The sequence below is a fragment of the Macrobrachium nipponense genome, chromosome 28 (genome assembly GCF_015104395.2).
Source record: "Macrobrachium nipponense isolate FS-2020 chromosome 28, ASM1510439v2, whole genome shotgun sequence".
NCBI classification, from domain to species: Eukaryota; Metazoa; Arthropoda; class Malacostraca; order Decapoda; family Palaemonidae; genus Macrobrachium; species Macrobrachium nipponense.
In genome coordinates this window covers 63,918,497-63,934,072 of record NC_087217.1, presented here as the reverse complement: position 1 = coordinate 63,934,072, position 15,576 = coordinate 63,918,497, and the positions used below count along the sequence as shown (strand labels likewise).

The 15,576-nt window shown below is 44.3% G+C and overlaps 1 protein-coding gene across 5 annotated transcripts in view; it reads right to left on the bottom strand.

Annotated features, from left to right (window-relative positions):
• Positions 1–15,576, bottom strand: part of LOC135201831 (oxysterol-binding protein-related protein 9-like) — a 254,236-nt gene that overhangs the window by 209,356 nt on the left and 29,304 nt on the right. For all 5 annotated transcript variants that reach the window (XM_064231105.1, XM_064231103.1, XM_064231104.1 and 2 more), the window contains exon 2: positions 2,214–2,342. In XM_064231105.1, the coding sequence (XP_064087175.1) occupies positions 2,214–2,342 (129 nt within the window). The remainder of the gene's footprint in view (positions 1–2,213; positions 2,343–15,576) is intronic.

Here is a 15,576-nt window from a genome sequence, read left to right as displayed (position 1 = left end):
AGTGGGTGGGGTCCTATCACCTACTTAAAAACAAAAAAATCACTACCGCTATTTCAAAATTCTAACTGCCATTGAGAAGAAACTCTCAGCTAAGTAATTACTGGGTAAGTTACGTGACATATAAAAATAGCATTTTAACAAAAGATTTTTAGTGTTTAGTTCAATACTGCATTGAAGATCAGAATAGATATTTTATGACTCAATACTGTACTGAAGAACAGAAGAGACATTTTAAATAAATTATGGAGAGATAAATCACATGAAGCAAGAAAGGCAGTTAAAAGGAACTCATCATTTACTAGGCAATGCTGGAAGACAAGGAATGCATAATAATAAGCAAGTAATGTCTGCAAATAGTCCGAAATTGCCAAAAAGTTTACGAGTATCAACTTGTTCTTAAAGAGTGAAAACAAGCCTATAATTGCTATCACCTCAAAGAAAGAATACCATTTTTGGTGTACAAGAACTTGAATAAAGTGCACTTTTCAACATAAAACATTAAAAGAAGTTAATATAGTTTTCCTATCTCCTCTGAATCTACGCACATCATTTCACATCTTTACAGTCAAAGGAATTACATACAGTCTAGTGTACTTTAACATGCAACCAAATTTATGCAGTCTTACTGATTACCATGATACTTTATATGCTTAAAGTGCTATACTCTTAACCTTCAAACAGCTTCATGATTTTACCGTATCCAATCCTCTACATCATACTACGCACAACCTAATGCTACTAGGTATGGAAAACATACAGGCCATCGCATATTTGTCATTTAACTAACCCATGTGGCAATAAACATAGGCTTCTACCACATGGGTAGGTTAAACATAATCATATACAGGCAGTCCCCAGCTTATGACGGGGGTTCCATTCTTGAGACGCGTAGCAAGCCGAAAATCGTTGTAAGCCAGAAAATCGTCAAAAATCCTAAGAAAACCTCTTTTAATGCTTTAGGTGTATTAAAAACTATGTAAACTGCATTCTTATTACATTTTTCATCAAAAACCCTTCAAATATTGATTATTTTGCATTTTTGGAGTCATATTTCTTCCGCCAGACCAGCATTGTAAGTGTCGTAACCTCAGAACGTTGTAAGCCGAACCCGTCATAAGCTGGGGACTGCCTGTAATGTAAAGTATGCTACATTTCAAACGCTATGTACAGTGGTCCCCCCGTATTCGCGGGGGATGCGTACTAGACCCCCCGCCGTGAATAGTTGGAACCCGCGAATGTTTGGAACCCCTATAAAAATGCTAAAAACTGCCTATATTTTGTTAGTTAAAACTCAAGAAAAACCCACTAAAAATGTTCATACTTGGTTTTTTTAATAGTTTTATCACAAAAAGTGCATTTTATGATGTAACTGATAAAAAAACCCCAGGAATTTGTGGATATTTCTCATAGAAAAATACTGCGAGTGCGCGAATTTTCTGCGAATAACGCGAGGAAACGATCCCGAGAGAAATCCACGAATGTGTGAGTCCGCGAATCCGGAGAACGCGAATACGGGGGGTCCACTGTATTTCTAATAGTTTAGACCTACATACGGCAAATTGGTTTTAGAAATATCAAAGTTCCTTCAATGTATCATTAGTTTGTTAGGAAATCACACTCTCTTTGGAGCCAAAAGGATGCTACAAAGAGCCTTTAGCACACAGAATAAGGAACACTGTTCATAGTAAGTCTTACAGGGGCTCCCATCGCAGTCTATACAAGTGCTATCGATGAAAAAGAACCCAGTCATAGTTTTTACTTCTAATTCATTCACATGACAAAATCAATTTAGTAAAAGCAACATGCCTGTAGATTCAATCACTAATAAATTTTACCCTACCACAGAGGGCAAATTTCCATATCAGCATACACTCCAAAATCCAGATTTTGATAAGAAAAGTGCCTAAAAATCACTATCAAAACACGGAAAAGATGTAAACTTTGGTATATAAAAAGCTCAGAAAGTAAAGATACTTGATCACTCTCATTCTATTCTTACCTAAAAACTAAAAAATTCTTAACCTTCTCTTGGGTCTCCTGAAGCGGTAAATCCTTCAATGTGTAAACCATTTTTTTTAAATGGCTGCCTATCTCCAGCCTTATCATATAAGTATAACAATTAAAATTGAACATGATAACGTACTTCTATGAGAGAGTTAGTTTTCAAGTCTTTCACCAACATACAGTATAAAAATAAAATAAAATTAACTTACTTGGAAATGAAAAGTCTTGGCATCAACAGTGATGGTGAAAGTGGAGTCATCATCATCATCAATGCCAACAACTGCTCCTTTCAACCGAACACATCCTCTCCGAGCCCCACGTACCATCTTCTCCTTTGACTGAAAGGATGTGAAATAATCCTGTTATTTTGAAACTGCTTTTCTTGTTTAAAAAATAAAAGCACTTTCAATATAAATATATTTCCTTGCTAACGAAGAAATAACAAATTTAAGGTCCAATTTAATGAATCACAATTTAAGGGATATCAGATTCAAGTTACAAAATTTATTACTAAATGTAGTTCAGCCCTGATTGTAAATATTTTGCTGAATCAGAGTAACCTGGGTGTGAAATAATCCTTATAAAATGGGACTCTAGCCAGATGGTGATATGATGAACTCTCTTTGTCTCACGCACAACTTCCAAAGATAACAGATTCCTTGATTTCCTTCAACTGGCAAGACAGCAACTAGAGTTACTAACTGTGGAAATGTAATGGAAAAAAACTAAATTCTTGACAACATCACCAAGCACCACAAATTGTTTCTAAAGTTTTGCTCTCTTTGCGACTGAGTAATACAAATGTTAAAGAAACAAGTGCAACAAGGGACAATTTTGGAACTCTTAAATTAATTTTGGAATGGCTAAAGGTACAACTGTACAATTTAATTTGGTGATATAGCATATAGTACTTCGGGATAAAAATAGATTGTCATTATGTACAAACAAATCTTTGCAAAATATAAATATTCATAATAAAATTTATTATTTGGATACTTACTTAATGTTAAAGTTAGCTATATCTCCGTGCCGATTAGGCGAGTCGGCATTCAAACAAAAATCGAATGGCTGCCCCAATGACTGTTAGGCCATGGGATAGTGGTTGAACCCCACCCCCCCACCCCTCAGGGGGGGAAATTTTCAGAGACTAGTATTTTTTGATAGTGTACACATCAGCATTCATGAATCTGCTTGGCTGCAGCTGAATCATCACTGGGTAAGTGTACCAACTCATGTCAAAGTTGGAGGTGCAAATTATGTACCAAAATGACCTGCTGGATGTCCTCTTTCTAACGTGCAATCTCTTCATTTCAGTTGGTTGGCATGAACTACTTTGATGATGGCCAAGAATAAAACGTCAGATGAAAAGCCTCTTACATTGTCAAGTTAAAAAGGAAGAAAGGAAAAGCAAAGACTTGGTGTGTATCATACATTATTCTCATATATCAGACAAAAAAAAGTCAGGCCATTGTCTGAAAATGATATTGTTATGATACAATAAAGTTTCATACATACTTACCTGGCAGATATATACATAGCTAAGACTCCGTCGTCCCGACAGAAATTCAAATTTCGCGGCACACGCTGCAGGTAGGTCAGGTGATCTACCGTCCTGCCCTGGGTGGCAGGATTAGGAACCATTCCTGTTTTCTATCATATTTTTTCTCTTCCACCTGTCTCCTTGCGGGGAGGCTGGGTGGGCCCTAATCGTATATATCTGCCAGGTAAGTATGTATGAAACTTTATTGTATCATAACAATATCATTTTCATACAATCAACTTACCTGTCAGATATATACATAGCTGATTGGCACCCTTCGGTGGAGGGTAAGAGACAGCTACTATATGGAATAGACAGATAAACAACATATGTTGTAGGTATAAATAAAACCTTGGTTCCTACCTGATAGGTGGTAGACTTCGTGGGTGTTTGCCCAGTAGTCTGCATCACCTCAAGAAACTTTAGCGAGATATGTGATCTATGGCCAAGAGTTCTTGTGGGTCTGCCGAAGGGGTCTTATCCACTTACTCGGCAGAGCCTGAAAGGACTTTGTCAATGGGTGCTGATCCACTTATATGACAATACACCTTATGAAGGAGCGCAACACCGATCCCGATCACCTGATCCTAACACGAGGGTTCGCGCTCAAATTGGAAAGAGTTATCCCCACACTCCTTTCAAAAACCCCAATAATTTCACTAAGTTAAAAAACTTTAACTCAAAGTTAAGGATCAGTGTCGGCTCCTTATCCCAGTAACGTATCCGCAGAAACGTATAAACCAAAAGAGAAGGATCTCTCGTAGGTTAACTTGACATCCTTTGTGTAATGAGAAGTCAACACAGAGTTGCCTCTGCCGTACAACACAGCTAATATGTCTTATATGACATATTGTTATGTAAAGAACAAGAATTTGCAAAAGCGCGCACTTCCTGCGCTTTTAATTCTCAGCTGTTTGAAGGAATCAAGTCACTAATGAAGTGCTTAGGAGATCTCCATGTTTCAAAGAAGACCAGGGCTTTCTTGAAATGGATCTCACCCGACTGAAGCCTGAAGCCTGGCAGGAACCTCGCGCCTGGCTGGTGCTTCGCTCTTGGTTGGCGCCTAGCGCTTGTCTGGTACCTTTCGCTTGACTGGCGCCTCGCATCTGGATGACGCTTCGCGTCTTAGCTGGAGATTCGCGCCTAGAGCCTGGCTTGCGCCTGGCTGGCTGCTCGCGCCTGGCTGGCGCCTCGCGCCTGGCTGGCGCTTTGTGTCTGCCTGGCGCCTTGCGCCTGGCTGGCGTCTAGCTCCTGGTTGGAGTGGCGCCTTGCGCCTGCCTGGAGCTTCGCGGCTGGCTGGCTGGCACCTCGCGGCTGGCTGGCACCTCGCGCCTGGCTGGCGTCTCGCGCCAGGTTGGCGCTTTGTGCCTGCCTGGCGCCTCGCGCCTGGCTGGCGTTTCGCGCCAGGTTGGCGCTTTGTGCCTGCCTGGCGCCTGCCTGGAGCTTCGCGCCTGGCTGGCGTCTCGCGCCCGGTTGGAGTGGCGCCTTGCGCCTGCCTGGAGCTTCGCCGCTGGCTGGTACCTCGCGCCTGCCTGGCGCCTCGCTCCTGCCTGGCGCCTCGCGCCTGGGTGGCTCCTCTTGCCGGAGCTTCGAGCTTGGTAGAGTCTCGAGGATGTCTGGCAATGTCCACATCGGACACTCTTATCTGTCCTATATGTTCGCATCTAGCGCATCTGTGTCAGGTTGTAGGCCCGGTCTTTCTCCTCATCAGACAATGACAGTGTTCTTGGGGCTGTCTGCAGGTTTCTTCTTCCTTACTGACTGTGTCAGAAGGTCTTGAGTCGCCTTCTCAGTTAATGAACGAGAAATGTCCTTCACTACTGAGAAGGGAACAAAAAGTCAGACAAAGGCGAGTACAGAAGCGCTGCCCTCTGAGCGTGGGAGACCGCTTTGGTTAAAAAGACACTATATACTGTCCTCTTTTTAAGAAGACCTGCTCCAAACAAAGAGGAGATCTCAACCGAGCCATCCTGATCCGCTTTGTCTATACAAGACAAAATACACAGAAGGACTTCTGGTTCGAGTCCTTCAGAATCATGGGCTTTCTTGGACATCACCCAAGGGACCAATCTAAGAAGTTGAAAACTTCCAATACATGAAAGAGTCCCTTGAGGAGATGGTCCAGTTCTGAAATGCCCCAAGTTATACGGGCAGAGTTCAAACCTTGTCTACGTGAAGCGTCAACTAAGGTCGAAAAGTCCGCTTCTGACGTAGACGGAAGAGAAATACCCCTATTCTCTCCCGTCTGATATCAAATGCCTCTTTTACAGCTAGTCTCGCTGGAGGCATGCAGAAGACCGTTCTAACTAACACCTTCTTCAAATGGCGGGCTTCATTCTAAGAAAAAACGAAGATTTCTTCGTCTTTGCACTCGAGAAAAGAGAGCGCGGAGAAGGAGGAGAGGCAGGAGTCAAGTCGTCTCCATACTCCTCTAGAAGCAGGCTGTCAAAACAATTATAGTTCGACAGTCCTTCTCTTCCTTGAAACTCCTCCTCCGAGTTTACTTCTAACTCGGGGTCTAGATGAGTCTCCGTTGCTAATTCAGTACGTCTTTCCTCTGGAGGAGACAAACTCCTAAAAGGAGAGGGGCTAAGGGAATGATATTCCTTCCTCTTCCCCGCTTTAATAGTCCTGGAAGGCGCCAACAGCCCAGGCTTCTCTCCATAAATGGATGACGCTTCCGCTTGGATGACGCTTCTAGTCAGCCAAGCGTCCTGGCTGACGCCTCCCGTTTGTGTGGCTGCTGACGTCTGGATGACGCCTCGCGCCTGGAAGACGCTTCGCTCTCAAAAGGCGTCCTAACTGGCGCCAAAATTTTGGTTGGAGCCTCGCGTCTAAAAGCAGCTTTAAATGACTATTCATGTCTTGACGACGTCTCACGTCTCTCTGGCGTTACGTGTCTTCCGTAAGATTCTCCCGATCTCGCTCTCGAAACCGAAGCCTCTGCGATATGTTTGGAAGCTTCACGTCTGCATGACGCCTCTCGCTTCGCAGGGGAGAGAGGACGAGACTTCTTGATTGGAAGCGCAACGTCCTTCCTACGAGGCGCTAACACTCCCACCAAAGAGGCCAGTTGCTCTTGTACTGGCAAGATAATCTTCCTTGAAGCTTTTCCCACGTCATCTTCAATCGGGGGAGAAGTAGGAAAAGGAAGCAGTCTATAGGAAGCCTGTTCGTCTTCTCACAACTCTTCCCAATAAATGTTAAACATGTTAACAGTTATTATCGTCGATCGAGAAGGATCTCTTTGTTAACGCGAATAGAGCGAAAAAAGAGATTCTCGATGCTCTATGCGATATGAGAGTGTCGTGGAAATGGCCTAAGTGATTAAATGGGTAACGAAATCAGGAACGAATCTTGCCGTTACCGAGCTTGGTGTCCGAGAGTCTACTGGACTCCTAGGTTAATAACTCGCTAAAACGAGAAAATCTTGGATGGTGCTCTTGGCTCACTGCGCCAGGCTGGCGCTTCTGGCGCAAATTTTGCGCCAGGCTGCGCTTCTGGCGCATTGCGCCAGGTTGGTACTTCTGGCGCGTTGCGCCAGACTGGCGCTTTCTTCTAATTCTTTTTATGTTATGTGCCAGAACAGCTGTGCCTTTATGGTACCCGACATCCTTTCACATGTAATTCCGTTTCTTAGTAGGAAAAAACTTTATATACGTAGTATAGTCCATTCAGGGAAACAAGTTCTGTCCAAAGAGAATGTTTCCCATCCGACTCATCCATCTTCTTCTGAGCAGGTACTCTAATAAGCTATGCTTTCGTAAGCCTGAGAGCATTACATAATATAATGTTCTGCTGCGATAGAATCCTTTAATAATGTTACCTACGGTAAACCGCATTGAAAGGTTGTACTATCTCTCTTATTGAAAGCTTCTTAGCAAAAGGCATAAATATTTATTTAGTTAACTTAATTATCCCCTCAATCCGAGGTTAAGACCGCGATTGTAGGGAGAGATACGGAAAGTTATTCCCTCCCGCAGGAGAGAGAGAGATTCGCCCGACCGCTCATGAATGACACCTACATGGTACTGACAGTAACTGGCATAGGCGTACTGCGTTGGTCTCAGGCTCTCAGCGAAAGCAGTCCCCGCTTACTCTTCCAGAGTTGCCAGCTACTCCAATTAATAAAGGAATTTAATAAATTATTATCGAACTTCAGGAAGTTCTTATTAAAGCATATTTAAGCGAAACAAGACTTCGATAAATCTAGAAGCTAAGTAGGTGTAGTCTTAACAATCCCTTTAAGCGTAGTCCTTCTAGGAAAGACGTAGAAGGATACTTGTAATTGAGTTGCACAGAAAAAAGAAGTAACTACGGTATGTGTTTATGAATTGACCGTATCGTATTCTCATACAGCAGAAACTCTACTACCTTCTACTATCTTCGTTCTTTTCGTTAATAGAACGATAGAAAGAGTATATATATATATATATATATATATCCTTAAGGAACGAAGTTAATCAAGGAACTCTTTAAATCTTCGTGATTTCTTCATAAATCGCGGAAGAGACAGAATTCCTGTTCATCACTAGGGTTTACGGAAGGAAGTAGATATTTTCTATCCGCCATCATACCCAAACATCGATGAGATCTTATTAAGAAAAACTCCCAAAGCTCTTGCCTCCTCAAAACGAGGGAAGAGCATGGATGAAGGAGAGAGTCCGCATTGAGAGAACTGCCTAACAAAGGAGTCTTCTGAATAATGAAAAGGGGCTTCTCTTAGTATCAGAATCCTTCTGACAAAAGCAACGGCCGCCTGTGCGACATCTTGCACATTTGCCAGGGGAAAGTTGTTCAAGTTAAAAATTCAAAGAGGAGTCTCGCGACTGACCTCTCTCTCTAATGAAGATTTTTGAAATCTTCTGACGCCTGGCGTCTGGATCCTTGCGCCTAGCGCCTAGCGTCTGGATAGTTCCGCGCGCCTGGAATGTTCCGCACGCTAGAAAGGAGACTCGCTCCTGGAACGTTCCGCTTGCGTGGAAGGTCCCGTGCGCCCTAATAGATCCGAGCGCCTCTAGTCTTGTTATACGAGCCTCTTGCCAGAAAACGTTCAATGGAAGCATCCTTCTGATTGCCATTCTACTATAAGGCTCCTTAGTTAAGCCGCCTGTTTTCTCTTTGAAGGCGCCTTGCGCCAAGAAAAAGTTCTGGAACGCGGCTCTCACTCAGTTGCTGGAACGCGGCTCGCGTTTATCTGTATGAACGAGGCTCGCGCTAGTCTGATGGAACGCGGCTCGCGCTAGTCTGTTGGAACGCGGCTCGCTGCTGGCTGTGTTGGAACGTGGCTCGCGCTAGCTTGCTGGCTGGCTCTCAGCCTCTCGCTCAGTGAGTCAGTGTTCTCTTATTCAGAGAACGAGCCAGATCGTCCGAACTTCTAACATGTACATTCTTCGTCTTTTCGGATGTAAGATGAAGAAACGGAAGAACAGACGCACTTTTTAAAAAGGCTGCCTTTGCAATGGCTATCCCTGGCAGTCTGGGACGTTTTACAGATCCCGCCGAGGGAACGCCCGATCGGTGGGGATTCTCCATAACCTCCGTAAGGCTTTCGACTTTCTTCTCCTCTGGGCTTGTGAGTTTGGAAGAGGTCTAGGCCTGAGAGCGAGACAGAGCCGATCGAACGCACCCTCTACTAATTAGGACGCCTTTCCAATGGCGAACTTGGCAGTCTGGGACGATCTACAGATCCTGCCGGGGGACGCCTGATCGGTGGGGATTCTCCATAACCTCCGTAAGGCTTTCGACTTTCCTTCTCCTCTGGGTATGTGAGCTTGGAAGAGGTCTAGGCCTGGGAGCGAAACAGAGCCGAACAGAACGCACCCTCCACTGCACTAACAGTAAATCACTTCTTACCTTTCAATAGCTCGTATTTAGAGCTACCTTCCTTTGTCTTCAAATTGCAATATGAATTTTGAAGATTCTGTGAAGTAAGAAGGAGATGAGGATACCACACTACTTAGTAATGTTAATGCTCTAACTGCTCGTTAGTACGAGAGCTATATAAACTTCTAAAGGAAGCGTAACTATTCTTTCCTTACATCGTCAAGAAGGAAGTTAGCTCAATCAATTCTAACATTTACTACACGTTATTATGAATAAATATTAAAATTTTCCTTCTTGCAAACTATGTGATTGTCTACCGAAAAGTTCGGTAGTTACACGTAAACAATTCTTCGAAATTTTCGAAGCCAAAGTTATCAAAACAAATTAATATGCGTATGCCGAACCAAAGATCCAGTACTTCCCTGCAAAAGATAGCCAGAAGATCGATGGCGATGAAATCCAAAAATCAAGTCAGGAGGAACTGCAAAACGTTGTTTACATTCCAAGCGACAGAAAAAATATGATAGAAAACAGGAATGGTTCCTAATCCTGCCACCCAGGGCAGGACGGTAGATCACCTGACCTACCTGCAGCGTGTGCCGCGAAATTTGAATTTCTGTCGGGGACGACGGAGTCTTAGCTATGTATATATCTGACAGGTAAGTTGATTGTATGAAAATGATATTGTTATGATACAATAAAGTTTGTTCATACTTACCTGGCAGATATATATATAGCTGTATTTTCTGAAGTCCGACAGAAATTCAAAAACTTCCGGCACACACAGTGGTCGGCCAGGTGGTTAGTACCCATTCCCGCCGCTGGGAGGTCGGGTATCAGGAAACCAGTCCCATTTTCTATTCATAATTTTTATTTCCACTGTCCCCTGAGGGGAGGTGGGTGGGTACTTAATTATATATATCTGCCAGGTAAGTATGAACAAACTTTATTGTATCATAACAATATAATTTTGTTCATGAAACTTACCTGTCAGATATATATATAGCTGAATCCCACCGTTGGAGGTGGGAAGGGACAGAATAGAAGGATTTTGGGAAACAAATGCATGCAGATGATTTACATCTTGGTTCCACCTGTTAGCATTGCTGGCTTCGTGGTTATTGCCACGTAAGTCCTGCTTGTGCTACTAGAGTTGCCAGCGAGGTAGAGACCTATATAGCTGGTGCACTCCAGATGATCTGTCAACAGGGGCGAGACCACGACGTGACTAGACCATATTGACCATACCATGAGGGCTAAGAAGTAAAATAAATATATATATATAAAAATATATATCACCACCTGACCAACCTAGCCAAAGTTAAGGTGTGTTAACTAAGGCTTAAGAGTTAAGAAGTCACCGTTGTCGGCGACTCAACTACTAAATTAAGAGCTCTTCCTAACCATTTTCTACAGGATAGGATGAGTGGCGTACTACTTGCCCCCAAGATTGTGTCTGCAGACACGTATGGCCCTAGCGAGCAGCAGATCTCATATGCCATCTTCACATCTCGCAGGGAGTGTGAATTGAACACAGAGTTGCTTCGCTAAAACATGGTACTCAGGATGTTGCTGAGTGCCATGCTCTGTTGAAATGCTTCCGAGGCCGCGCCCTCACCTCGTGAGCATTCAAATCAAACGATTTCATATCTTTGTGCCAACACAATGAAGGAGCTTTTTTTGAAAGAACTCCTTAACAATAAAGCCAGGGTGTTCTTCGATATGGGCAAGTCTGGTCTTTTCGGAACACTGCAGATTGTCCGTACGACTTCGACTTTCTTGAGTTTTATGTAGATAAAACTTGAGAGACCTGACAGGGCACAGGACTCTCTCTGGCTCCTGCCCAATAACTTGTGCCATCCTTGATTCCAAGCTCCTGGCCCAAGAACAAGACGGGTTTCCATTCTTAGGCCACAACGGAAGGCTTAGAGAACGCACCGCCTTGTGTTCTCTAATGCCAAAACTTCTGACGATGGCTGAAAACCTCACTAACCCTCTTTGTCGTATCTAGGGTGGTTAGAAAGGGCCTTCCTGATCACGTGCAAGAAGTTAACAGGTAGGAGATGTTCGAATGCTTTTGACATCAAGAACTTCAGACTATGTCTAAGTTCCATATTGAAAGCTTCGATCTGGACATGCACAGTCAGTCAGTCTGTACTAAAGTCAGGTGACCGACCAGTTGACCAGTCAGACGCATCAAGGACAGCAAGGCTGTACCCTGAAGACCATAAGGCACTATCTTCGCTGAAGGATGAGTGTCTGGACTGCCTGGGCGATTCAAGCTAAGCAAACCTTGGGGTATGAACGCAACCCAACGTCGTTAGCGAATCAACTCCTGAGCCACTCCTGACTCGAGCTTCTGGTGCCAGGAGAAAGGAGCGAGGAGCAAAAAGGCGATTCAGTCCCGAAGGACGAATGCCTGACAGTCCAACCTGGTCTCATGTTAAACGATCATCGGGGGTGTGTAAACGCAACGACTTCGTCAACAAGAACTCAGGGCTACTATGTGTCTCCTGATCTCGCACGAGTGTCTGACTCCGAGAAAACAGGTGAGACAAAAAGTAGATGGTGAGCCGAGTTTCGAGATTCCACAGAACTCAAAGATCGTGAAGGCTTTGTTGTTTGACAGAAGCAAATCTCTGAGCCCAAAGGCCGTCAACAACATATTTGCGTATTCTTTAATAGTTGTGACTGCCAGCTTATCCCATTCTTCAAACGGAAAGGGAAGACGGCAATCTTATGCTGTCAACATCTCGATAGTCTGAACGTAGTCGACTCAGAGCGGAGAGGTTATAGGTACCTTTCGTGTTAAAGTAGACCGACTCTCTCGGAAAAGGTCCTTGGAAGGACGTGACCTCTGTGAATCTAGGATCTTGAAGGCCAACATGGGGCGATTAGCGTCATTGTCGCTCCCTGTGATGGTATAAATCATCTTATTACATTTCCTAAGCGTTGAAAAAGGGGAAAAGAGACTAAACATCCATCCCTGTTCAATATCATAGCGAAGAGATGTATGAAAGGACGTCCCTAAAGTCTCCATAACTCTCAACATACTTCTAAAGAAAGATTCCACTCGGAAGTCAGTAGTTGCTGCCGTTCGATCGAGACTATTCGTACGGACTTTTGCAATCCTGTAACGAACCTCTAGAGGATCGTTACAAATTCTACGTCTTGTTATAATAGGCTCTTTCTCGTAAACCCGAACAGGGACCGAGAGAAGATACTTCCTAAGATATGAGAGAGCTGTGGAAGATCAGAGTTGATATGGACCACTGGTTCCAAAAAACTCGTTTCCAGGACTGGAGGGACGACAGAATTGCTTCCACTTCTTTCAGATTATGATCCAGGACATCTGAAACCCTCTCCAGATGTCCGGCACCTTTCTTTCTATCACCTCAAGTGATACTTAACGCACCGAGAGATGTTCAGAATCATTCCTAGATCTTTAATAAAATAAAATTTCAGTTTCACGGTAGGAAAAAACTGTAGAGGTCTGAATTGCAGTCTGATCAGGGAAACAAAACTTCTTTAGGAAGGAAACCGAGTCCCCAGCAAGCTCATCCATTCCCTCACACAGTATGTTTACTTCCCTAAAAAGGCTGCGCTTTGCCTAAGCAGGAGAGCATATAATAGTGAAATGTTGCGGTAGACTCGTAGTCCTATACCGTGCGGTAACGAGCACCGAAAGGAGTAAGAGATATCTCTGAGAACATAGTAAGGCAAAACGAATGCAATGTTTATTCATTCATGTAAGAAATCCCCTCAATCTTAGGCTAAAGTCCGTGATTGTAGGGCAGAGATACAGTTTAGTCAGTCAATCCCGCAGGAGAGAGAGAGAGACGTAACTGCCAGCACAGAGATACGGTTAGTCAGTCATCCCGCAGGAGAGAGAGACGTAACCTACAGCGCATGACAGCGAACGAGCTGGTACTGCCTCCGTTTGGACTGGCGGAGAGGACAGTGACAGCAGCAGCTTACGATCGTCGTCTCTTAACTTTATGCCTGGGTTGCCAGCTACCCTATTCTACGAAGAAATAGGTCCGTAATTTTTAGCATAAAGAGACTCTCAAGCTGGTATATTTAAGCGAAACAGAAAACGCTAAATATATAGATGCGTTTGTGTCGTCATAACACTACCATACAACGGTAAAAGATAAATCGGAAACTCCTGGAAGGCTGCAGGGAGTAACGATTAAATGTCCTTAAATTAATAGACAATAGACCTCTCGGTTGCCATCCGAAGAGGTAACTACAGCAAGCGTTATATGACTTGAGCCAACCAGTAGTAAAATAACGCAAGGCAAAATATGATATTATATTGCAATAAAGTTTTTTCATACTTACCTGGCAGACATATATACTATAGCTGAATTCGGAAATACAGCTACATACATATCTGACAGGCAAGTTTCATAAACAAAACTCAAGAGAATTGAAGCGGACAGCTCAAGCTTCTTATGTTATTGGACATAAGCGTTCATTGACGTAGTCTACAAGTCTATTTCTGTACGAGTCTGCGAATGATGAATGAGAGCTCTTCCGAATCTTGTCAATAAGAGCTTATCCGCTTACGCAATATAAAGTTAATGAGAAGTTTGTCAATGAGAACTAACCCATTTACGGGACAAAGAGATAATTTGTCAATGAGGGGATACCCACTTACTTGACAAAACGATAGTATATTGTCCAATGGGGGAAAATCACTGAATTGACAAAACGTAATCCAGGAAGTCGAGCATTTTATTTTCGATTCCCGTCTCAAACGAGGAAGGGGCAAGAATCCTGTTAAGAGACGGCTTACGACAGGTAGAACGACGATGTTCAATTCGGCAGCGTAAGTCCCGACTAGGAACTAACAAAATCTATCATCTGAAAAGCCTTTCAGATGGGCTAAAAAGCTTGCAAAATTATCCTGGGAAGAGGAAGAAACTCTCCAACCAGCTTCCTCTCCCGTATCAAAATTTATTGGCAGTATGGCAAAGGAAGTCCTGTCTTGCGCTTTCCTCCTTTTGATGAGTGCCTTTGCAAGAATCCTACTGAACGTTGCCGAGAGTCTGACGTGCAGGACGTCGAGCTTTTATACATAAAAAAAAAAAAGCATAGCCTGCCTTACCGCAAAGTCTTGACTGCGGTAGAGCAAAAGAGATCTTTCCTTGAGCTTTCCATAACTCCATCCAATCCTGGACTTTACGAAAAGCAATATTACTGACAAAGACCTCTATAATTCACGAAACCCGTGGTCTTGCTGGGTTCGAAAACGAAGTTGCCTTTTCACTTTAAGCTTCCTCGAAGCACTGCTTACTTCACATTCTTCGCAGGCGATGTAGAAGGGATCACCGAAGGTTAGGTAAAAAATAAAATCTTTAGGCCCAAATCAGCTTGAAGACTTCAACAGAAACGTTCAGCCAGGCGAACACACCTGGCGTGCGCGCTCGGCGTCCACTGACTAGCAGCGAGCACGCTCGGCGTCCATTCGCAGCAGCTCCTCGGCGCGCCGTCGGCTCCACTGGCGAGCAGCGAGCACTCTCGGCGCGCCCGCTCGCGTCCATGGCGAGCACGAGCACTCTCGGCGCGCCGCTCGCGCTCGGTATCCATGGCGTGCGCTCGGCCTGCGTCTACTGGTGCGCGCTTGGCGTGCACCCGCGCAGCGCGCCTGGCGTCCATCCAAGCCGAGCGTCAAAAAAAAAAGCGTGCAGAAAAAGCGTCACGCTCCTGACAGGCGTCAATGCAAGCGAAACTGCCTTCAGGGAAGAGCATTAGACATCTCGGAGAGAAAAAACCGACTGCACGAAGCAGTCTCAGGTGAAGGGTTGATCGTGTGAGAATACGCGGGGCGAGGGAACGCCTTCTTCTCACAGCAACAAAGCTAGGACGTCCGCGCTCAAAAGCGTCCTGCTAATATGACTTGCTTTCCCTTTTCTCGGTGGAAAGACGTACACGAGTTCAGGCGACGTTCGCCTTCTTACTTCTCACTGCAACGCATGACGAGAGAGAGAGAGAGGACGTGAAACGTCCTCTTCTATAAAGCTTCTATTTAGAGGGCGCGAGTCCTTCCGAAAGCTCCAAACCCTGCTCAGGGAGGACGCTTCGGAGGACGAGAAGCAATCCTTCAGGATTCGTGCACGCACTTTGGCAGCCTAGGAGTAACTTCAGGTCTGCCGAAGGCACGTCAGATCGGTGGGAGTTCCTCGTAACCCTCCTTCGGC